The sequence below is a fragment of the Cynara cardunculus genome, assembly GCF_001531365.2.
Source record: "Cynara cardunculus var. scolymus isolate 2C chromosome LG 15, CcrdV1, whole genome shotgun sequence".
In the NCBI taxonomy this organism is placed as follows: domain Eukaryota; kingdom Viridiplantae; phylum Streptophyta; class Magnoliopsida; order Asterales; family Asteraceae; genus Cynara; species Cynara cardunculus.
In genome coordinates, this window is record NC_037542.1 from 20,700,912 (window position 1) to 20,722,859 (window position 21,948).

Sequence of the window (21,948 nt, forward strand, 5' to 3'; positions counted from 1 at the left end):
ATATCAGTAATAATTAATTTTTATTTTTATTTTTATCTATTGATATTTATTTTTAATTAATAGTAATAAACAATAATTAATATTAATGAAAATTATAATTAGAATAAAGGATAAAAAGCTCCTCATAAATTACTCCAGCTAGCGTTTCAATAAGTTATATGTATGTTCATCAAAACGTATACTTGAAAAACAAGCTAGTTTATATTTATTTTATTCAACGAGTCTAATATGTCAAACTCAAGCCTGAATTTACAGGCTTGAAAACTTGCTCATACTCGTCCTATAAACAGGTTAGACTTGTTCAGGGGCTAATGAGCCTTAAAATCTTTTTATATTTTAAGAAAACAAAATTAATATAAAATCATAAATTATGTAAAATTATTCAAAATACAAAACAATTTTTCAAACTTAAAATTAAATGTAAATACATAACAATGTAAATAATTTAGAAAAAAAAAGTGTTTTGCAAAATATGGAGTATGGATAAAGGAAATGACCAAATGAGATTATAAGAAATTAATTAGTTGAGGTAATTATGTTTTTACTTCTTTAGATTTTTAAAGAATGTTATTATCTTCTAATTAAGTGGGAAAATTGATAAATATAAACAAAATTAATTTAATTTGTAAATTTTAATTATAAAAGTTAATTATTATAAAAATATTAATGGGCCAAACGGGTCTGCCCAATTTTTTTTCCCATCACTTATGCACGCCCATTAATTTTAACAAGCCAGACAACACACGTCCATTTATTCGAGAATGGTAATCCAAGTCCACTTTTCTAGCAGGCCGGATAAGACAGGTCTAATGGGTTGTCTCGCCCGTGAACAACTCTACCCAACACTAAAAACACAAAAAATTGTAGTGTTTTCATCTCCCATTCAACACTATAAAAAATGTTAGCTTCTATATTTGGAGGTCAAAAAGGTAGGATATATATATATATATATATATATATATAAATTAATATAGGGGACCTTTTTTTGAGAACTCATGAAATGTGATAACCTTGAGAACTTGTGCTTCATATGTTATTTCATATGTATTTTTTTTCATTTATGACTAGGATTTAGAATATTGATTAACATACATTTATTTCACATGTGTTCGGTTCATAATGTGAACCTTTTTGATGTATTTGTGAAACACAAAATACACGTAAAAAAATTTCACATGGTGAAACGAATTCATATGAAACAAACACATTATGAAATAAATCATATATTAATCAATACATTAAATAGTATGACTACATAAAAAATCATATGAAATAATACATTGATGCACAAGTTCTCATAGTTATCACAATTTAATGGATTCTTAAACGATTCATATTAATATAATATTAAGTTTCTATAATTATATATTGATTAAAAATTTAACTATTAAGATGTTTATTATTATTATATTATTAAAGATGGTTTTTACTTTGTGGTTGAAATTGATTTTTTTAGTATTCAATGAATCTATTATTTTAGTGTTATTTTTTTTTAATGGTTAGCGGAAAACATCGTGTGCTCGTCGTAACTCGTTAAAGCTTAAGATTTGACCTCATGGCCACGTCATGCCTCAGGTTAGTTAGAATCTTGAGTATGATATAGCCATGAGAAGCTCAATAGACCTTTTAATCTTATAAAACCGTTACATTAACCGTGCGGTTCCTATAGGCTCGTTCAATAAATTACATTAATTGTGCAAGTTGTTTCAGTTGCTTAAGGTTGTTTACCAAACGTTTGTTGGATAAGTGGTTACAGACAAGAGCATCATCCTCAGCCATTAAAATCTATCGTCGATAAGCGTTTTAGATTCGAACTCAGAAAACTCTGTATACAACACATATGTTATTTGTCTTCTCGATAAACAGACAACAAAAATTTCATCTCGTATGCAACTTCGAATCATTGTAACAAGATATGTAAAGAATGAATTCTTCTCGATGTTTTGAGACCTATACCAACCTCGTTATATTGAGGTCGCCGAAACCCGAGTTCAACCAATGTTACTAACGAGTGGCGTAAGTTCCACCTCCTCGGATTTCGACAATTCGCTATCTTCTAAAATACCCGATACTTCTATATGAGATTCACCATCTTCTAAAATGCTCAATACTTCCATACGAGAAAAGCCCGATGACTCGGGACTACTTTTCGGCACTAGGAATAGGAAAGCGAGAGGTACGATTCTAAGCACGTTTCGAATCAAAATAGCTAGCCATAAGTTGTCGAATTGGGTCCTCGTGACGTTTAAGACATGAAGAAGTAACCCACCTAACCAGGTCGACGACATGAGTCCAAAATTGTCGATCGACATTAGCAGAGCAAAGAACGTGCCTTCGATGCCAGGAGGACAAAGTTGCGAAGATAAGACGAGTAGCGGCATCCATTTCAAACGGCCAACCAACTGGAACACGCTTTCATCAATAACCGCGAAAAAGTAGTCGGACAATCCTAGTTTTAGGTTAAGTCTTAGTATGAAGACAAGATCAAGCATTCCCGACAAGCCGAAAAACAGCTGAGTCCAAAATAGCAGAGCTCGGAAAGGATGAGTCTTTAAACCATATTGATATAATATCGCGCCTAAAAGGGATCCAACCGAGCCAATCGATAATATGAAACCGATAGTCTCCTGCATACACGATACTGATGGTCAAAATACCATACCAGACCAAACGAGCCAAGTATGAAGGTGGGGTCCGGTGGGAGAGTTGTATGCAGACATGACTTATTGTACTTACAGTTAAAATACAAGAAAATACCTGGGAGAAAGATGGGCCGGCCTTCGAATCTGTTTCCCAATAGAACAAGCCTTCGTAGATATTCAAACTCAACGCGAAGGAGAGATACATATACAAACACGGTCGCCACACATCTTGGCATTTCAAAGTAGTCCACATAGCCGAAGCAGCGTCAAGAAATTTCTCGTTTATCTGATACACAAGTAAGTATCAGTTCTAGAAGTAATAGAGTCGAAAAGCATACATCTTTTTCCAAGTATAACAAATACAATGCGGAATCCATAGTTGCTCGTATGTTAAAAGATCAACAAAGACAAATGATCCATTCTCATTGCATATTTGATCACCGATCATACCATGATCTATTGGATCATTTACAGGTGTGCAAAGAAGCAATGAGTACAGTTAACAGATCCGACCCATTAAAAGGGTAGCGATATATGTACCTGTCTGTAAGCAAAGCTCGGTGAGTGAGGTTCCTTGAGCACGAGGCCAACTAGCAACACGAGCGCAAATGGTATACTTAGCAACCCATAAACTCCCTTCAATGCAAAAGACGGTTCTTTTAGCACTTAAGTTACCTAAGTCATATACTTCCTCCGTCCCATGGAAATTGCAACGTTTAACTTGATAGATATTATCGTGTTGCAACTTTACATGGGATGGAGGATCTGTAAGACGAAAAAGAAAGCCACCTTCGGACCAATTAGGTGAACAAAGACACCACTTAAAGAAAATCCGATTAGAGCTCCAATGGATGAACTCAGGGCACATAAGCTTTGCATATCTGGAGCAAGAGAAGGATGAATACCGCTCTGCTGAGCCACACAAGCATCAACTGTCACATCGGCTATCGCAACTCCACCACTTCCTACTGTTAAACACACCAATGCTAGTACAATATGCAGTTTTTCGTGGAACGACAAGAAAAACATCGATAGAATTCCTAGAATACCTGAAGAGAAGTTCCAAATAGTTTGATTAATAAATCAATCATTCATACAGAAAGACTTCTGGTGACAACTAGTATTACTTCACAAGTTCAAAATTAACATGAATTCTGTTACATCTATAGTGCCATCAAGATTCTAAGTTGAAAACTAAAGCGTAAAGTGTTAGAAACTAATCCATTCTATACAAGAATCACAAAAATGCAGCCGAACTAGAGGTTATGAATTTGAATCCCACCCTCGGTATGAAATACGTATTCACTAGGGGTGGTAAAATTTTCATCCCTTTCACTGTGGTTTCGAAATCTTGCTAAGCGCATGGGGTCGGCAAACTCTCTCTAGGAAGCAAACCCAAGGTCTTACCAGTTGAGCGACCCCAAAGGGTTCGCCCATGAAATTTTGCTGTCAAACATCCATACATTACTGCCCTTCAAGAATGACAAAAACTGTATCTTTTGAAACAAAACCAATACCACAAGTTAATTCTAGCTTGCAAATGTACCAAAAGATAAGACCTTTTACTTTTATCTATGGATGCAGGAGTAATTTGTAGTCACCAATATGAACTTTATGCTGCATATATCTAATTGAGGTAAACTTGATATGATATTGCAAAACTAATCAATGGACAAGCATTTAAGTAACTCGGTATGAAATCAACTAAGGGAATGGAAAGATATACATATCAATATATATACATATATAGTTACCAGCAAGAACGAAATAAGGTCTCCGGCGATACCCGAAAATGGGAACAACATCTGTAAGAAGACCCCAAATAGGTTTAATAATCCATGGAATGTTGGTGATTCCTTTATAAGCTTGTGCTTCAGATGGTTGGACTTTCTGCACATCTTTCATATAGTATTCTGTACCCACTCTAGCAAGAGCTCCACCAAATCCTTGATTTATGCCATAAACAGCCACAACCCCACCCACAAGACTCCAATGTGTTTCCTTTGATAGCATTCTGAACCAATCAATTGGAGCCCTGATAGTATTACAACATCCCATCAAGATCCCTCTTTTTGGGCTTCCATTTTCATCCCCTTCAACTTGCTGCTCTTCCCTGCTATGGGTTTCTTGAATTTTGCCTTCTCCCACCATCATTCATTCAACTTTTCCCCCAACTTTAAGAAAGTGTTCTCCACAAATGGGTATTTCAAGATTTATTCTAAAGATGTGAACATCGCTCAAAAAGTATTGAAAGCTTTGAAGGAACCTCAAAAGTCAAAGTCAACGATCCCCATATGTGGGTGGATCTTGGATCTGATTGGAGCTGTCTTCTGGGGTTCTTTTAAATCTATGAAATGGGTTTTGGTTAGTGATTGCAATCCATCATCTTAACCCATCTTCTAGTGCTAAATATCTACTTACCTGCAAAAAAACAGATCTTTTATGTTTCAAAATATCTACTCAGATGGATGTAAATAAGCTGCAGCTTGTGAAAATTGCTGAAATCACATCTGAATGGCTCAACTTCCCAACTTTCATGTTTGTGGATAAAATGGTGAAAGTTCCAAGGAAATCTATGGTGAATTATTGAAAATATCAGGAAGTAGGTGAAAAATGTTATGCCATTGTTGACCAGAATCCTGGTTTTCTTGGAGGGTTTCCGGTGGAGGTTTTACTGCAAACAATTTTTCCTTTTCTTTTCTACTTGCTGTTTCACTTCAAAAAGGGTAAAATTTTAATGGTTGTTACAAGATCGGTTCTTGTAACAATTCATTTTTTGTATTTTTCTTATTAACCTGAATCTCTAACCCATTAAGCGAGCCGATTAATTTCAGGACAATCATCTATTTTATGAGTAGTTCGAAGTCACGGAATTTGAACTAAAGGAGGATTTTTATTTCTTATTGGAACTCAACCACAAACCAATCAGACAACATTTTTGTGGTTTATTTTTTCTATTTTTCTTCTCATATTACTTTTAATTTATCATATTAGGGCATTTTTAATTGAATTCTTACAAAAACTTATTTTTTGTATTTTTTGTTGTCAAAATATTTCCAACCCATCAAATTAAGAATTCGTATAAAAGTCTACAATAGTAATTCTTATAAAAAGTTTTTTTGTTGGTCTCATGTATTTTTAATATCAATAATTATTTATATATTCATAAATAAATATGTAAAGGAACTAGCAAATTGTAATTTTATAACAACTTCAAGGCAAGAATCAGGGTTTTTGTATAAAAACTTAAAGGAGATGAGGTTCTTATAAAAATCTTCTACAAAGTTGGTTTTTATAAATAACCCTCTGCATTTTGGACTTATTACATAAACGCTCACGGTAATAATTCTTATAAGAACCTCTTTTTTTTATAATAAAGAACCCTATATACTTTTTTTAACATCATTAATTATACATATTTATAATAAATATCAAATATTTAACTAAAAGAACTAACAAAATGTCAGTTTACACCAAATTCAAGGTAAGAATCCAGATTTTTATACAATACTGAAAGAACGTAAGGTTTTTATAGAAACTCTCTTCAATAGTGGTTCTTATAAGACATTACAAATTTTGTTTATAAGCACCTTTTATCGGAGATGTTCTTATAATTACCTCATTTTTCTATTTTTTACATAACGCATATACAAACACACACTCCTTTTGTCCCTATATACTCTCTTTAACGCATAGAAATCTTGAACTTCCTACTATATTCGTCGTGGAATTCGTCATGAGCCTCTTTTAGGAACTGGGTTTTGATCGGGACTGCTTTAGTTTTAATATGGGGAGGGGGTCGAAAACAAAGGAGTGGCCTAGAGATGGAAGGGAAACTTTTTAGTTTTTCTTTTAAATGCTTTACATACTCGTAAAAATGGCATCCAAACCTATAAAATAAAAAAAAAGATAAATGACAAAAATGCCCTTACATGAAAGACACTTTACAGAAGTGCACTCACAGAGTAAGCAAAGGAGACTTAATACGTGGTAAAAGTAAATCCAAAATAACCATCCTTATAATTATTTCAGTTGATGGTCGTAATACATAATTGTAACATAACCACAATAACCATCTCCGTAATTATTTCACTTGAGGGATCTAATACATAATTTCATATAACCACAGGGACCAAAAGTGTAAACTAATACAAATTAAAAATAAAATAAGGATGCAGAAGGGAAATGTAATTTTAAGGGTTTGCAGCCAAAAGCTATCAACCCTAAACCCCAAATCTTTCTCTTTCCCATCTTACATCTCTGTGCGCCTCTCTCTCCCAAAACTGCAAATTGGTGGCTCTCTCCTCTCCATCTCCTTCGTTCTTTCTACCCTAATTCCACACTTCTATATCTTATTCGATCGCCTTCGCTCCATCTCGTCGTCTTTCAGGTAATGAAACAGAAATCTTGTAATTGTATGAATGCTATTGTCATAAGTTAAAGTTGCTACATGCTAAACTTTCAGCCGTGATTTATGAATAGCAGAATTTCTAAATAATGTATTGTCATGTATAAATGCATATGAAACTTTGCACATAAAAGCCCAACCAATGGGGTGGATTAGTGGTTACTATGGTCAATTGAAAATTTAAACTTTTTTAAGCAAAGTTTTTTGTAATCTCTAAAACATCCACCATTGATGAGTATTAAACTTTTTAAGCAAAGGTTTTTGTAATCTCTGAAACATCCACCATTGCTGAGTATTAGCACACTGTAGAGAGCTTCTCGAATTATGCTAAATGCTCATCAAGGGTGGATGTTTGTGAGAGCTTATAAGAAGCACCTTCTCCAGAACAGCTTGCCCATACCCTTCTCTTGTTTCCATATTCTCAGATATGTTTCTTAATTAGATATTTTCCACATCATCCTGATTAAGATTAACCAAATGCTGAGGCACAAAGCTGCTTCTCTTTTTCTTTGAATTTCTTCTGATATGGTGCAACTTCAGCAGCTTGCTTTTCTTCTTTTTTAAACACTACTTGCTTTCCTCCTGCAGCTTCTCTGCCATAAAATTGGCCTCTACTTGTCAGCCTTTTAAGATATTTTTTCTTCAGAACTCGAGGGTCTCTTTTATAAGCATTTCCAACCAGAGAGAGTTCCCTTTATATACCTCCTTTCGAGAATTTTCAGAAAGCTTTGCATTCTGCCTTTCCGTTCACGGTAGCTCTTTGTAATCTGCTAGTCAGTTGGTAGAGTATTTTCTTAATGACAATAAGTAACTTGAGCATATATGTTGTAGAAGGCTGTAATTATTCTTTGGTTGTGATGCATGGAAGTTGGGTGGCGTCTTGATAATCTCTAGGTAATTGATAGGCATTGTAAACCCAGAGCTGATTTTGTAGGACCCATAGAGCAGAATGAAACATATATGCTCTATTTCAAAGCCAAAGAGCTCTTTTATGTGGTTTAATAAATAGACCCAAATTTTTTCTCCACCTAGGAAGGTTCTTTTGGCATCAACGTAGAGTTTTCCAGTTTTCACTTAGGGTCAAGTGATAATCCCTTCTCTTGTGTAACATCCCTTACCAGCAAATGTTTTGAAGGTACTAATGAGTATTTGGGTTAATGGACATGAAAAACCACTAGATAGCATTGTATGAGTGAAGCCTTTGCTGAGCAATCTTTGGGCTTGGTTATGGGCGCTCCTTAGAAATGGCAGTAGGTAGTTGTCCCTTCTTCGCTTATATATAAATATTGGATGATATATTGTGCTAATTAACAGCTTGATACTTGCTAGAATGATTGATTGCTACTTTTATTCATCCTAACAATATTACATTTTTACTTTATCTAATATATTTACGTTCTTTTGTAAATTGTACCTCTCTCTCGATTTTGGTATATGACCTAGTTTCTCTGCATAAGCATGACTAGTGTATCTGACTTGGTGGAAAAGGTGTTGCCTTTCTAGAAGCAAACCACACCCACTTATCTAGAGATGACAATAGGTTTGTATTTCTTTTTAGACTCCTGAATGTATGAAATACTACTAGTCTCTTTGTTGTGTTAAGTCAATTACATTACTTGATTCAGTAGTGATTCTCGATTTACGTGCATATTTTAGTTTTTGAAATGTTTTTCTTGGATCTAGAAAAAGGACTATTTTTTTGTGTCATCGTATGTGCCACATGTCATGACTGCTATGGTTTGTGTAAATGTAATTCACATTGTTTGATAAATCTTTGATTCATTGAATATGCTATGGTGCTATTTTAGTACACCTATTCAACTTATATCTTTAGACTCATGATTTATGTGATACTCATTGTCATGTAGTTGCAAAGCTGTGGATGCTTGATTTGCTGTAATTATGACAGCCCAAGCAAGCATTCTTCGGATCACTTATTCAGATGAGCTTTTAAATGGAGAAACAATCTATGTTTCTTCAAATTGCCTTCCAGTAAAGGCCTCACGCTTTGAACCTGCTGGGCATTCCTTTCATGATGTTGCACTTAAACTCTGTGGTTGTTTTCTGGAGGAAAACATAGAGGATGATAATGAAAATTTGCCCAAAGAGAAAGAACATGAGTATATGCAATCATCTGATTCATATAGCAGCAGCAAAGGCAAAAAGAAGTCTGGTGATGGAGCCAACCAGCAGGATCACTATGCATTGTTGGGTTTGGGTCATTTGAGGTATCTAGCAACTGAGGAGCAGATTAGAAAGAGCTACCGTGAGACTGCTTTAAAGCATCATCCTGACAAGCAGGCTTCTCTTCTTCTTGGGGAGGAAACTGAAGCTTCTAAACAAGCAAAGAAAGATGAGATAGAGAATCATTTCAAGGCAATTCAAGAAGCATATGAGGTGTTAATCGACCCAGTGAAGAGAAGAATTTATGACTCCACAGATGAGTTTGATGATGAAATTCCCACTGACTGTGCCCCACAAGATTTCTTCAAGGTATTTGGCCCCGCTTTTTTGAGGAATGGACGCTGGTCCGTTACTCAACCTATACCTTTACTAGGAGATGAAAATAGTCCACTTAAAGATGTCGATGCTTTCTATGATTTTTGGTATGGTTTCAAAAGTTGGAGGGAGTTCCCACATGCTGATGAATTTGATCTTGAGCAAGCTGAATCACGCGACCATAAAAGATGGATGGAAAGGCAAAATGCAAAGCTTTCAGAGAAGGCTAGGAAGGAAGAATATGCAAGGGTACGCTCTCTTGTTGACAATGCTTATAAAAGAGACCCTAGAGTTCTTAGGAGAAAGGAGATGTTGAAAGCTGAAAAACAGAAGAAAAAGGAGGCCAAGTTTATGGCAAAGAAATTGCAGGAGGAGGAAGCAGCCAGGATTGCTGAAGAAGAGAGGCGTAAAAAAGAAGAAGCAGAAAAGCAAGCTGCTGAAGCTGCATCACATCAGAAGAAAATCAAAGAAAAAGAGAAGAAACTATTACGTAAAGAGCGAACTCGTCTGAGAACTCTGTCAACTCCTGTTGTGTCTCAGCGTTTGCATAATCTTAGTCAGGATGATGTGGAAAATCTCTGCATGTCACTCGACATCTTGAAATTGAAAAACTTGTGTGACAATTTGGAAACGAGAGAAGAATGTGGGCAAGCCGAACTCCTCCAGGAGGCGCTTAGTCATCATCATGACAACTCAGATCACTCCGTGAAAGATTATGTTTCAAGAAACAGTCAACGAAATGGGTCTGTAAAAGTCAACGGAAATGTTCCTAAAAATAGCATGGAGAAGAAAGAGAAACCTTGGGGGAAGGAAGAGATTGAGCTCTTGAGGAAAGGCATGGTGAAGCACCCTAAAGGAACATCTAAACGGTGGGAGGTCATATCAGATTACATTGGCACTGGACGGTCGGTTGAGGAGATTCTCAAAGCAACCAAAACAGTTCTTCTCCAAAAGCCCGATTCCACAAAAGCATTTGACTCATTTCTTGACAAGAGAAAGCCAGCAGTGTCAATTTCGTCTCCTCTCACAACTAGGGAGGAAATCGAGGGGGTATCTTCCAATCCTACTCCTGCTGAGGAGAAACCCATTATCCAAAATGCATCCGATGAAATTGTTGCAAATGGTGTGGAAAATTCTGTAACTTCGGATCAAGATGTATGGTCTGCTGTCCAAGAAACAGCACTGATTCAAGCTCTAAAGACATTCCCCAAGGAAGCTAACCAGCGATGGGAACGGGTTGCAGCTGCTGTTCCGGGGAAAACAGTTAACCAATGCAAAAAGCAATTTACGGTGCTCAAGGAGAAATTCAGAAACAAGAAGAAGTGAGGATTTGGTCCTACTCATTTTTGAAGGGAGAAACATATTCATTACAGATGAAGTTCATCATTTTTGCCAGTCTGTGATGAACTTGGGAGCACTTTTCATGCACATGTGAAGAGATTTGCCTTGACACATTGCTGACTTATCTCTGGAGGTATCAAAGTATTCATGTTCCATATTCTTTTTTTTCTTTCTCAAGATGCATCTTTTGAATGCAGCAGCAAATGAGTTTCATTTTTATTTCTATAATTATTATTATTGGTGAGCTATAAAAGTAGCTTATAGCTCCCAGTCATAGTAGGGGTGATGGAGAGGAATTTATATCATATTTTTTTTATTGCAAGGTCAGACAGGCAGTATGAGACCATCTTTTTGTTACTGATGCTATATGCTAAAACTTGTTTTGGATTTCATGCCATTTGTTTGTAGGATGGATGCATGTTCTTGTTGGTTATTTCTGGGTGAATTCTATTCATACCCCCTTTTGGCTCTTATAGTGGTCTGTCTGTGAGTGAAGCAGGGGTATGAATAACAGCCCCTATTTCTGGAGCTTCTTTTGTATTTTGATCCCCCTATAGTATGCATGGAGTTACAGAGTCGGCCCCTCAATTAAATGGTGCATTTTTATGCTTTCGACTCAAGTCATTAGATAAATATGTTTAAGCACTAAAAAGGTTATTTAACACTTCAATAACCCCAATCCCAATTAGTGATTGTTATGATCATCTATGAGCAAGTATAAAATGATTTCAGTAATATATTTTTTAGAAGCAATGAGCGAGCGGATATTTTAGTCAACTTTAGCTAAAATGTTTCTTCAGTTCTGAAAGTGGCTAAAAGGTGAATTTGGTTAAGAATTCAGTCAATTTCTTGATATGTTTGATAAGGTCCAGCCATTTACATATGATCCTTATTTAACCGGTTTCGATCCTTGGCCACCGGTCGCCAATCTTCCTTACCCACCTTGATGTGGAATTGATTCATAGAGCATAGTTTGGATTCCAAATACCATTAAAAAACTCTTGATCTCTGCATCCAACGTTCTCATATACTTCCGACAAGTTTGTGCAACAGGGTTTGTAACCAGCAACCCCTAAGCCAACCCACACCTGCTAGATGGTCGGCTCAAGAGCCAATGTCCATAAAGAGCCCAATCCCGAAGGAAATTGCAACGATCACACTCGGACTCTAACCCAAGGTTGTTTATGCAAGTATACCTTCCCAAAATCAACCATACCACGCCGTGTGGGGCAGACCCAACGAGTTTACGGGTCGATAATTATTCTCTAATAAAACCATCAAGATATGGGTTAAAGAGCCATTTTTATAAGCTCTTCCAACATAAGAAAAGCTTCAATTATCAATTTGAAAAGTTAGAAAACTGCAAAAAAATACCAAATCCTCCCCATCAAAAGAATTTACTCTGTACAAACAGGAAGTTAGATTAGGAGCCACACCCAATAAACTTGATGGCTTCATCCTTCCCATTTCAATCCTCCTTATTTTGCACCAATTCTATGGTACATAAAGAAACAAACCATGGAAGTTAAGGTACAACCATCAATGCAGCAGGTACCAGCTTCCACGATTCGTTTGTTCGTGTACCATAATGTCAGCAACAGCCCGCGATCGACACGAAAGAGTCGCTGGAAACCGAAGATCTCAGATGACAACCAACGTCCTCACCGGTTTTGTGGCTGTTTGGTTTTTGAACGTAAAACACCAAATAGATCTGTGATGCTCTCACCACTTCATCGTCGACTTCGGTGATCCACGCATCGTCACACTTGTACCATTGCTCGTTAAGACGCAAATACGTCATATAATGGCCGGATTCAAGCATACCCGAGTGAGTAATCACTGCAAAAACCTCAAAATTTGTGGAAATCTCGGATTCATCACCTTCGAAAGCAAAGATTCGATTCCCAAATCTTTTTCTGACGATCGACGATGACACATAAGGCGTCATGTCTAAGGAGAACGGGAATTGTAAGTGGCGGTCGATCTTTCTTGAAGCTTTTCTTGCAAGCGAGTGTTCGAATCGTTTCACGTGTAGACATAATACCAATGGCAGCCTTCTTATCGACATTTGCTTCACGGATTCGTGCCTTTCTTGACAATTTTGGCAGTACAATTTCTGGTCGGATCCCAACTTCTCCGGCCGAGTAAAGAGGTCCAAGCAACTAGTAAGTGTGGATACGCCAGTTTCGGTCGATTTCTGTGCTTTGTTAGCCGCAAATTGATCAACCGTCGTGTTGAAATCAAGAGATATGTCAACACAAGGATCATAGGTCGTGGATGTGAAACCGCAGGTCGTGCAAGTAACATCTGATCTCAACAACCCGGAAAACGCTCTATGAGCAACACAATGGCAGTCTCCGTTATCTGTTGAAAACAAAATGCTTTTCTTTCGTCAGTAAGACGACACATAAAGATAGCTCCAAGCTTTCAAACGCTCAACAAGTCTCTTTAGACTTTTGATTAATCTGCCGAAGAATGTAATTTTACACAAAGTTGATCCTCCAAAAACCCGAAAAGCCCAACAAAGAAAGCATTTTCTATATTTACCACCAACAGGAGAGACCACGTAAACCAAAGCAAACCAGACCAAATGAACTCGGTATATCTCACACAAAAGTAGCGTCAGAGGATTGGATATACGCATACCAACACGAAAGTTTACGAATTGTACCATTTGAACACATATCATGCGAATCTAACCCGTATAAAGGCATCAAAATTACCTTTATTCGTGTTTCTTGTTTTCCCTTCTTTCTCATGGATCCGATCGAGCACTGACATGAAAAATTCGTGGGCATCTTGTTGTTCATAACAAGCAAGATTTTCCGAAAGCCGCCACCAACTGCAAGCGAAACAGAGGTTCAATTGTATCAGTATCTTTAAACAACAATGAATCTCAGTCGCTGTAATTGGAAAAATCCCGAAAACCCCCAAAATATGAACATTTCTAACCATTGCAGTTTAATTTTTCCTTCACAAAAACCATTATACCGATCAAGATTTGGCAAAATCTGTATGTTTTACAAAGAAACCGAGTCATTTAATCAAAATACAACCCATTTAAACCAAGAATTCCCACAGGACAGTACCTTCTTATCCATCTAGCAGGTGTATGATAATCATATTACTTTAATGTAATCAAGAAGAACAATGAAATGGCAGATCTCAACAAGATCAAGTCATAAAAACAATAAGAATCAAGAAAATGGCAAAGACCTGTAAAGAAATTGAGCTGGACTGTAGGGTGCTCGATCGCCGGAAAACACTGCAGAAAAGATTATATCAATGTCACAGGATAAACACAACCGGCCGGCAGAGGTTTTCCGGCAAGAATCCCGGTTATGCCTACCACTTAGAAAGTGATTCCTAAAAGGAGGAGCATGAAGCAATGCTTGCAACACAGAATTCATAAAACAAGTGTTCCCCAAATTATTAAGTCCTCTTAATCCCACCGGAAAACAAGATTTTGATATCCTTCTTCCATGATCCCATTCACCACCACCACCACTAACCCTTTTTAGATTCTTGAAATCAGAATTGAATCCAACCTCAAAACTCAATCTTTTCCTCTTACCATTAGATCTAATCCCATCAAGATTCCCATTTCCTAACCCTAGAATCTGTTCACACATAACAGCTCTATCGAAATCAGGATCATAGACCTGATCGGCGCAAGCAAAACAATAAAGCTCAGATCTCTGAAGGTCGACAGCAATCTCATGACCAATCTGAGTTTGGGTATGCAAAAGGGCATGATTGGATTCAAAAGATAAAGAACAAGACATTGATGAACAGATCAAGCAGATGTATAATCTACCTTCATACCCAGAACAAAAACTACATCTGGGTATCTCTGATTTTGATACTTCCATCTGGGTTTTCCCATAGGGGCCTGATTTGACCCACTTTTGGCTCAAATTGAACCCTTTAACCCCATATCTTAGCTTGTAATCTGAAAGATGCTTGCAGGGATTTAGAGTCGTTGACATGATAACTTGATCAACCACAAAATAAAATAAAAGTATATGTTTCAACAGTTGAAAATTTGAAGAAAGAAAGAACAATCTTGGATAAGTGAAAGATGATGATTTGGATAGAGAGGTTTTAACGAATCAAGTAATGATTTTGAATTATTTTATTAAAGAAGAAGAATAAAAAAAAGAGGAACAGAGAGATGGAGGGTTTACTGGAGAAGGGAAGGAGGCGCTTTTTAGCAGGGTGAGGAGAAGAAGACCGACTAAAATGATGCTGTTTCCTCTCGTTAAGTACGCGGTGTAAGATGGGCCGTTGGATGTTGATGGGCCTACATACATCTGAGATGATATCATCCTGACCGTCGATGTGAAATAATTGTATGTGGACCAGATCAGGAAGTTGCTTGCTTCATATTGGTGGTCATCCCACTCAACACTCCCGGTTCTCCCTTAAAATTTAATCATCATAAAATCCATTTATACAGATATTTAAATAAGTTGATTTCATAGTTTAAAAATTACAAAATAACCATCATGGTTTGTTAAATTGTTAGGTTTTGATCCCTCTTTAACAATCGTTAACCAATTTTGTTAAATAATAGACATTCCCATCCTTTTATTTAATTTTTTTTAACAAGCGTTAAAAAGATGAATCAAAACCGGACGTTTTTGCAAAGCAAAATTGTGTCATCTTGTTATTTCAAAACTATATGGATGAAAAATATTATTTTTGAAAAAACACAAGGACCAAATTTGTATTTTACTCTTTTATTTATATTGTTGATTTTTTTTTATTAACTTGGATATTCAACCTGCTATGCGAGCCGACTAATCTCAAGGCGATCACCTGCTTTGTAAATAGTCCGGAGCCACCACATTTGAACATCCGTGGCCACAAGGGGATTTTTATTCCACCTTGGATTTGAACTTGGGACCTCCAGGTACTTTTGACCTTAAACCAAGCTCAAACCAATCAGGCATCACCTTTATGGTTATATTGTTGCTTTATAATCATTGCAATGAAAATACAACCAACTATATCAAAATGAATCAACTTCAGATAAATTTTTATTTTAAAATGAATCAAAAACAAATCTTACAAATTATATCTTTAATTCTTAATCCCCCGACGACCTACGCATGAGTCAACGTGGAATGTGTATATATATATATATATATATATATATATATATATATATATATATATATGAAGTTTACTTTGCAAACCACGTTATACAAACCACATTCAACCAATCATAATTTTTCATAACTTTTTTGTAATTATGAAAGGTGGATTAATCATTTTTAGTGTGGAGGGTGTTCATCATGGATATTGTCATCTTCATTATTTTAATTTTAAAGAAGTACATGAAACAATTGCATTAAGTATTATATGAAACAATTTCATAAACATATATGAAACAACTTCATCAAAAAAAAAATTATATGAAACAATTTCACAAAATTAAACAAATTTCAAGAAAAAATTTCATAAGATTAAACAATGAAATCGACGAAGGAGGATGGTTTGCATGGTTGTATAAATTGAATGGTTTGCATTTGATTGCTCCTCTCTATATATGTGTGTATGTGTGTGTGTATATATATATATATATATGTGTGTGTGTGTGTATGTATATATATATATGTGTGTATGTATATATAGAGAGAGAGAGACTTAGGATAACGTGAAACTTAGAAATTTCACAGCAAAACGCTATGAAGGTAACTTTCACGACGTTTTGCAATGAAGGTTCGACTTTTTTTTACCTTCAAAGCGTTTTGCTGTAAAATTTTAAATGTAAAAAAGTGGTATCATGAAAATAGACTGGTTTCATGTGAACGAAACCATATATATAGCAGAACTGGTTCTAATACAATGTGATCAATTATAACACATTCATCTTTAACTAATCTACAAGACAAAAGTTTGCAACCGATATTCATAGTGTAATCAATTGTATTAGAACCGATTTTGCTCTTAATTGATCTGTAAAAGAAAAACTCATATTTGATTATAACATATTCATCTTTAACCTATCCTGTTTTTATTTACTTTATTTATTATATGTTAACTATATATAATAACACAACAAAGAATCGTGTGAAAACAGAAGTTAAAGTGACAAGTGTAAGAAGGGATTTGGTTTCTTTATCACTTTTAATCTTAAACCAACTCATGAATTGCGTTTTAGAAAGAAATTGATTTGATGTATCTCATTAACGTTATTTATTAAAATCTCAGGTTATGGTGGCCAAAATTTAGTAAATCCTCAAACGCTTGTCTGCCCCTTATGCAACTCGTTTTTGGATAGCCATTCTATCAAACGTTTACCTGATGGATCCACCACCCTCACTTTATCGGTAACGTTCTCAGCCATCAAAAACAATTATCAGGCAAGTCTTATTCAAATAAGAGCTTTCTCCCTCACTTACTGGGTAAGATTATTGGTTCTTGTAATGGTCACCTAAGTAGGATAAGAGATTACTCATCTCAAGGCTAGGGCAATTTGTGGGTGGTTTCCAAAAATATCCTCCCACTTGTCTTGGTAATCCTAGGCCAAAGACCTCACTTGAGAACCAGAAATTGTGTAAGCAAGTGAAATGGCATAATTGTAAATAAATTGAAAAAAAAAAGAGAGGACAAAACATCAATCAAATCAACAGTAACCAACCAGATGCCAACACATGGCATGAGAGAATTCGGAAAAAGCAACCAATGAGTGTTTAACCAGACCATAACCATTAACCAGTTGGAACTAAATGGACTGAGTCCAGGTCCAATCCCTATAAACCAACCAACAGTCATGGTCCAATCCCTAATAAACCAACCAACAGTCATGGTCCCTCTTCCCACAAAATAGTAGCTACGGGGCAACTTGGATAAATTCAAATTGTTGAACTTACAGGACATAGGGAAACAGAGGAGATGAAACGCAATGGAAACATTTCATTTTGGTTGCAAAAACAGGTTTCCTCTTCTTCCTAAGAAACAACAAGTGATTTAGGGTACATACATGGGATATCATTTGATCTGCTCAACTATATCAGATATAACACCATCCATGTCCAAAGCCTTCATCGGTGCAAATGGCCGCTTCATATCCTACATCATCCATTTAATATCAGATTCCCGATGGCCAAAGTAATCAATTTGACAGCTTTACCATCTAAAATCAAGATTTCAAGTGGCAAATAACTGTAATGAATGAAAATGGTGACAACTACTGGAGCTATTCAAAACGGGACTTTTTCTATTGATGAATATTATCAAGATAAATGCTTACAAGATCTAAGTATACCAAAATTTTGATACCATCAAGAAAGAAAAGGCATAACATATTTTATGTGTGGCAAGTTAATTTTACCAAAATTTTGATTTTAATGAACGCAACAGCTTTAGATTTGGTAGGGAGATTACCAGAAGACTGATGAACTTCTTTCCACCTTCTTCACGCACTTCAAAGCATCCCCTTCTCGGCTGCATTGAAAAGAATTTGTTATAGAAGAACCAAGTACTTTCATAGCGATCAGCTTTTAAAGATGGTTAGATTCACTTAAAACAATAGAAATGAGAGGCAGATTGTTAAATTTGTTGTTTAAGTCATCATGTCTTTAGGTAATTTTTCCAGAAAATGCAAATTAAAAACGAAATCCAAAACACTAACCATCTGCGATTACCATCTTTTGGCGGTCTTTTATTCCAATTGCTTTCAATAGATCTTACTCTTAAATGTTGATATAACTTTCCAATCACATAACGGTTATAATGCAAAACTGCAACTTGATTCATCCCATGACTAACATCTTAACCGGCATCTACATTTTTATGCAATATCAACCCCAAGTATGAAAAGAACTTGGTCAACTACGTTTGCCAAACCATTTGCTCGGTCTAGGAGAATACAAACAAATATTAAAATGGTATCTGCTTAGACCTGGAGAATGGATACACTAAAATCTATATGATACACTAAACTACAGCCCTTTTGATTCTCTTCACCCTTTACCTGAGAAGAGATAAATCAACCAGCTTAGGGTCCAATTACATATATTTTGTTTCAAGAAAACATAAAAAGACAACACATTGTGCTGACTTAAGGCATAACGGAATGAATGTAGAAAATTCAAGAGAAATATAATGTTATATATGTGTGTGTATCACTAGAAATACCTTTTCTGGGTTGATGAGCACAGTAATGCCAGATACAGCATTTTCCAAACCAAGCTTCACCTTTACAGCTCTTATTTTAAATTGATTGCATTGTTTGCTGAGATGTAAAGGTTATACAAGTAAGATTCAAAACAAAAGAAGTGTGTGTTTCCATGTGTCGCCTTCATGGATAAGCATGTAAGAGATTTAGACGATGAAAAGATGATACATCACAAACTTGACCAATTTACTGGATTTCTATATATAAGAAATAAAAACTGAACTGGTTGTTTATAATACATGCAAATATGCTACTTAAAGCCTTTTGTTTTGCATAGTGTAGGATGGTATGACCCAATAAACATGGCATGCTAAGTGTTTCACCTTGAGGCAGATGCATCATTGCATAAGGGTTAAGAAACTTATGCCAAATGAATAGAGTAAGAGATAACAATTAGTGGACTTAAGGCTAAAAGTGTATGTGTGTTTTACTGGTTCCAACATCTTGAATGGTCACCCAACATTTGCAAAAGCACCATTAGTGGTTCATCTGAAAGTAGACCAAGATGGGAGAACTCGGGCGGATCCCGTGCCACCAGTGGCATTGTCCGTCTTAGCATAAAAAAATTTACAACCTTGAACGATGCTACCACTGCCAGAGTTGAACACGAAAACTTGTTACTAAATAGGCAACAGAATCGCGACGAGGACTCGTGGTTGGTGCAATCACCGTCACATCGCCAGGAGGATTCTCACCGGCCGACCTAGGGCGGCTGCGCATAAAACCTATTCAATTTATGGTCCTTTAGATTTCGTCTATAATTTCACATTATCTTGATTCTATACCTGTAATTTCTCTTTATGTGGCTTCTTTTATGATAACTATAAACTGTCTTGTACTCATAATCAAATACTCAAAACCATGTCCCTGATTCTGAACAAAAACAGGCAACAAAAAAGGGGGGAAGGCCAAAGTGAAGGACGATAAACATACCAGTGTTCAATCACAATAGTTTTGGAACCATCAACACCCTCAAATACCGGTTCTTCTGTTGTTTTTGGTTTCGATTCTACCTTATCTTTCGAGCTGAGTTTCGCTTTCTTGGTCTTGGGAGACGTCTCAGTAAGCACCACCTTGGTAGTCCCCTGGCGTGTGGAGCTACGAGTGACTCTGGTTGTCTGGAGATTTTGGGAAGGTTTGCCGTCGCTCTTACGCTTGGTCGGCGCCATTGATGAGGATGAAGAGCGAAAACCTACCCCTTTTATGTTTTCCTTCTGGGCAAGGAAGAGTGGAGAGCAGCGGTCGTACGGTTACGGAGAAGCATGGGATAAAACCCCCTTTTCATTTTTCCCGCCATTTTGCTTTTAATGGACTCTTCTGTCCCTTCAATCCTCTTCCTTGAGGCTTGGGATGGTGTGTAGTTTAGGGTTTAGCATCGTTTGACAAGGAAAGTAGAGTTATTCCTGGTTGGATGATCTGTTAGATCCGTCATATTTGATGTATTTAAAAATAGGTTTATTATTTTTTGAAAAATAGACAGATTTGGACTGACTTGTTAAAATTAACAGATGAATATGAACAATAAAAAATATATTCGGACAGATCTGTCATACCCATTAATCTATACTATCTTATAAAGCATTTGGCTAAATCTCTTAAAACTCTTAAACTCTTAAAAACAACCTCTATTGCTTTAGGTACAACCTACTAAAGCATATCATACCTAAAACCCCTCCATCCGTATCCCTAAACCCAATCCCTATCCCTGAACCCCTGCCATCCCCGATCTGCTTATCCCTAAACCCAATCCCATTTTTATCGGTAACCCTATTCCTAAACCCAATCCCTTTTTATCGCCATCCATATCCTATAAACAAAATCGATTTCATGAACAGAGATTTTGATGAAATCGATTCCAACCCAATTCGATCTCTTGGTGTCCAGGTGACTGTACTAACAATGGCGTCTTGAAGAAGAATGCTTCTCGAGATCATGATCGTCGAAGATCGAGCATCTCTCCAAATTTAGGTCAAAATTTCACTTAGAACCACCGTTGATTCTGAGATCATGATATGATTGAATACGAAATTAGTTCAATCATAGGAATTAGGGATTGTTTACTTGGGTCTCATCTGGTATTCAAAGTGGTCCTTTAACTATGTACATACCTAAACTTTAMTTAACTTTTGAGAGGCTATTATATATACTGCTAATCCCCCATGTCTCCCTCTCTCGCTCTTTTTCTTAATGTGTGCTTTACAAGCACATGATTAGTGCTATTGCTTTTGATGGTTCATGCAGTGAATGCTTCAGAGTTTGGCCTTGATGTTGAAGACTATATCTTATTGGTGAGTGGCTGAAGTTCTGTGTTYTTTACTGGGCAAACATGTGGCAACAAACAAACTCACCATCATTGTTTTGCCTATAATCAACTCTTACCAATTATGCACTCTCTCAGAAAAGGGGAAGAAATTGGTCAGTTATTGTTGCCATAGATTTGTTCTTTTTCATTTTACTATCTATTGGATTGATTTCAAAGTGTAGGGATCATGGAAGTTTTTCCTTTGCTACATACATATTTTAATATGCTGTATAACTTGTATATGTTGCAATTTTATTGATCTACTTTCTTTTGCATGAATTTGCTTTATGTCCAATGAGTTGGTAAGAATTTCACATTTTATCCCTGTAGTGTTGCTACTTCATTTTCAGTATAGTAGCCTCTTATCTGAATARTRGGATTCTAAATGCARATGGTTTTGTGATATGTTTATAAGCATTTTTACCAATCTGCATGTGGCCTTATGACCTGATGCATGTGACATCATTTMTGAAGCTTCCATGAGACCGAGTGAATGTTTGTTTTTCTTTTTTGTTTTCACTAAGCCCTGTGTGAATTAGACATTTATCTGGAATAAGGGTGAAATAAA

The 21,948-nt window shown here is 36.1% G+C and overlaps 4 protein-coding genes across 5 annotated transcripts; 1 reads left to right on the top strand and 3 right to left on the bottom strand.

Annotated features, from left to right (window-relative positions):
* Positions 1-1,843: 1,843 nt before the first annotated feature.
* LOC112527844 (probable folate-biopterin transporter 2) lies at positions 1,844-5,067 on the bottom strand. Of its 2 annotated transcripts, none has more exons than XM_025138672.1 (5): positions 4,397-5,067; positions 3,432-3,691; positions 3,183-3,278; positions 2,758-2,928; positions 1,844-2,627 (listed from the first exon to the last, which is right to left on the bottom strand). In XM_025138672.1, exons 1-5 carry the CDS (start codon positions 4,794-4,796, stop codon positions 1,992-1,994), a joined length of 1,563 nt encoding a protein of 520 aa, XP_024994440.1. In that variant the 5' UTR covers positions 4,797-5,067; the 3' UTR covers positions 1,844-1,991. The 2 variants fall into 2 exon arrangements, with proteins under 2 accessions (XP_024994440.1, XP_024994441.1); XM_025138673.1 differs by having other exon boundaries at positions 4,429-4,484.
* Positions 5,068-6,791: 1,724 nt separating this feature from the next.
* Positions 6,792-11,300, top strand: LOC112528684 (dnaJ homolog subfamily C member 2-like). The gene is made up of 2 exons (XM_025139706.1): positions 6,792-7,032; positions 8,919-11,300. Exon 2 carries the CDS (start codon positions 8,953-8,955, stop codon positions 10,873-10,875), a length of 1,923 nt encoding a protein of 640 aa, XP_024995474.1. The 5' UTR covers positions 6,792-7,032; positions 8,919-8,952; the 3' UTR covers positions 10,876-11,300.
* An 876-nt stretch (positions 11,301-12,176) lies between these two features.
* LOC112528685 (ubiquitin carboxyl-terminal hydrolase 22) lies at positions 12,177-15,077 on the bottom strand. The gene is made up of 3 exons (XM_025139707.1): positions 14,107-15,077; positions 13,614-13,732; positions 12,177-13,254 (listed from the first exon to the last, which is right to left on the bottom strand). The coding sequence occupies exons 1-3, from the start codon at positions 14,877-14,879 to the stop codon at positions 12,482-12,484; spliced, it is 1,665 nt and encodes a 554-aa protein (XP_024995475.1). The 5' UTR covers positions 14,880-15,077; the 3' UTR covers positions 12,177-12,481.
* Positions 15,078-17,728: 2,651 nt separating this feature from the next.
* Positions 17,729-20,327, bottom strand: LOC112528686 (selenoprotein H). Its single transcript, XM_025139708.1, has 4 exons — positions 20,012-20,327; positions 19,039-19,135; positions 18,286-18,345; positions 17,729-17,970 (listed from the first exon to the last, which is right to left on the bottom strand). The coding sequence occupies exons 1-4, from the start codon at positions 20,245-20,247 to the stop codon at positions 17,890-17,892; spliced, it is 474 nt and encodes a 157-aa protein (XP_024995476.1). The 5' UTR covers positions 20,248-20,327; the 3' UTR covers positions 17,729-17,889.
* Positions 20,328-21,948: the final 1,621 nt, after the last annotated feature.

Coding starts and splice junctions, on each gene's coding strand:
- LOC112528684 (XM_025139706.1), top strand. CDS start 8,953: ATGACAGCCCAAGCAAGCATTCTTCGGATCACTTATTCAGATGAGCTT.
- LOC112528686 (XM_025139708.1), bottom strand. CDS start 20,247: ATGGCGCCGACCAAGCGTAAGAGCGACGGCAAACCTTCCCAAAATCTC. Junction 18,346..19,038: donor TGCTCATCAACCCAGAAAAG/GTATTTCTAGTG, acceptor TTTTCAATGCAG/CCGAGAAGGGGATGCTTTGA. Junction 17,971..18,285: donor AGAAGTTCATCAGTCTTCTG/GTAATCTCCCTA, acceptor TGGATGATGTAG/GATATGAAGCGGCCATTTGC.
- LOC112528685 (XM_025139707.1), bottom strand. CDS start 14,879: ATGTCAACGACTCTAAATCCCTGCAAGCATCTTTCAGATTACAAGCTA. Junction 13,733..14,106: donor CCAGCTCAATTTCTTTACAG/GTCTTTGCCATT, acceptor TTTCGCTTGCAG/TTGGTGGCGGCTTTCGGAAA. Junction 13,255..13,613: donor AACAAGAAACACGAATAAAG/GTAATTTTGATG, acceptor TGTTTTCAACAG/ATAACGGAGACTGCCATTGT.
- LOC112527844 (XM_025138672.1), bottom strand. CDS start 4,796: ATGATGGTGGGAGAAGGCAAAATTCAAGAAACCCATAGCAGGGAAGAG. Junction 2,929..3,182: donor CGAGCTTTGCTTACAGACAG/GTACATATATCG, acceptor CTTGTGTATCAG/ATAAACGAGAAATTTCTTGA. Junction 2,628..2,757: donor CCGGCCCATCTTTCTCCCAG/GTATTTTCTTGT, acceptor TCGTGTATGCAG/GAGACTATCGGTTTCATATT.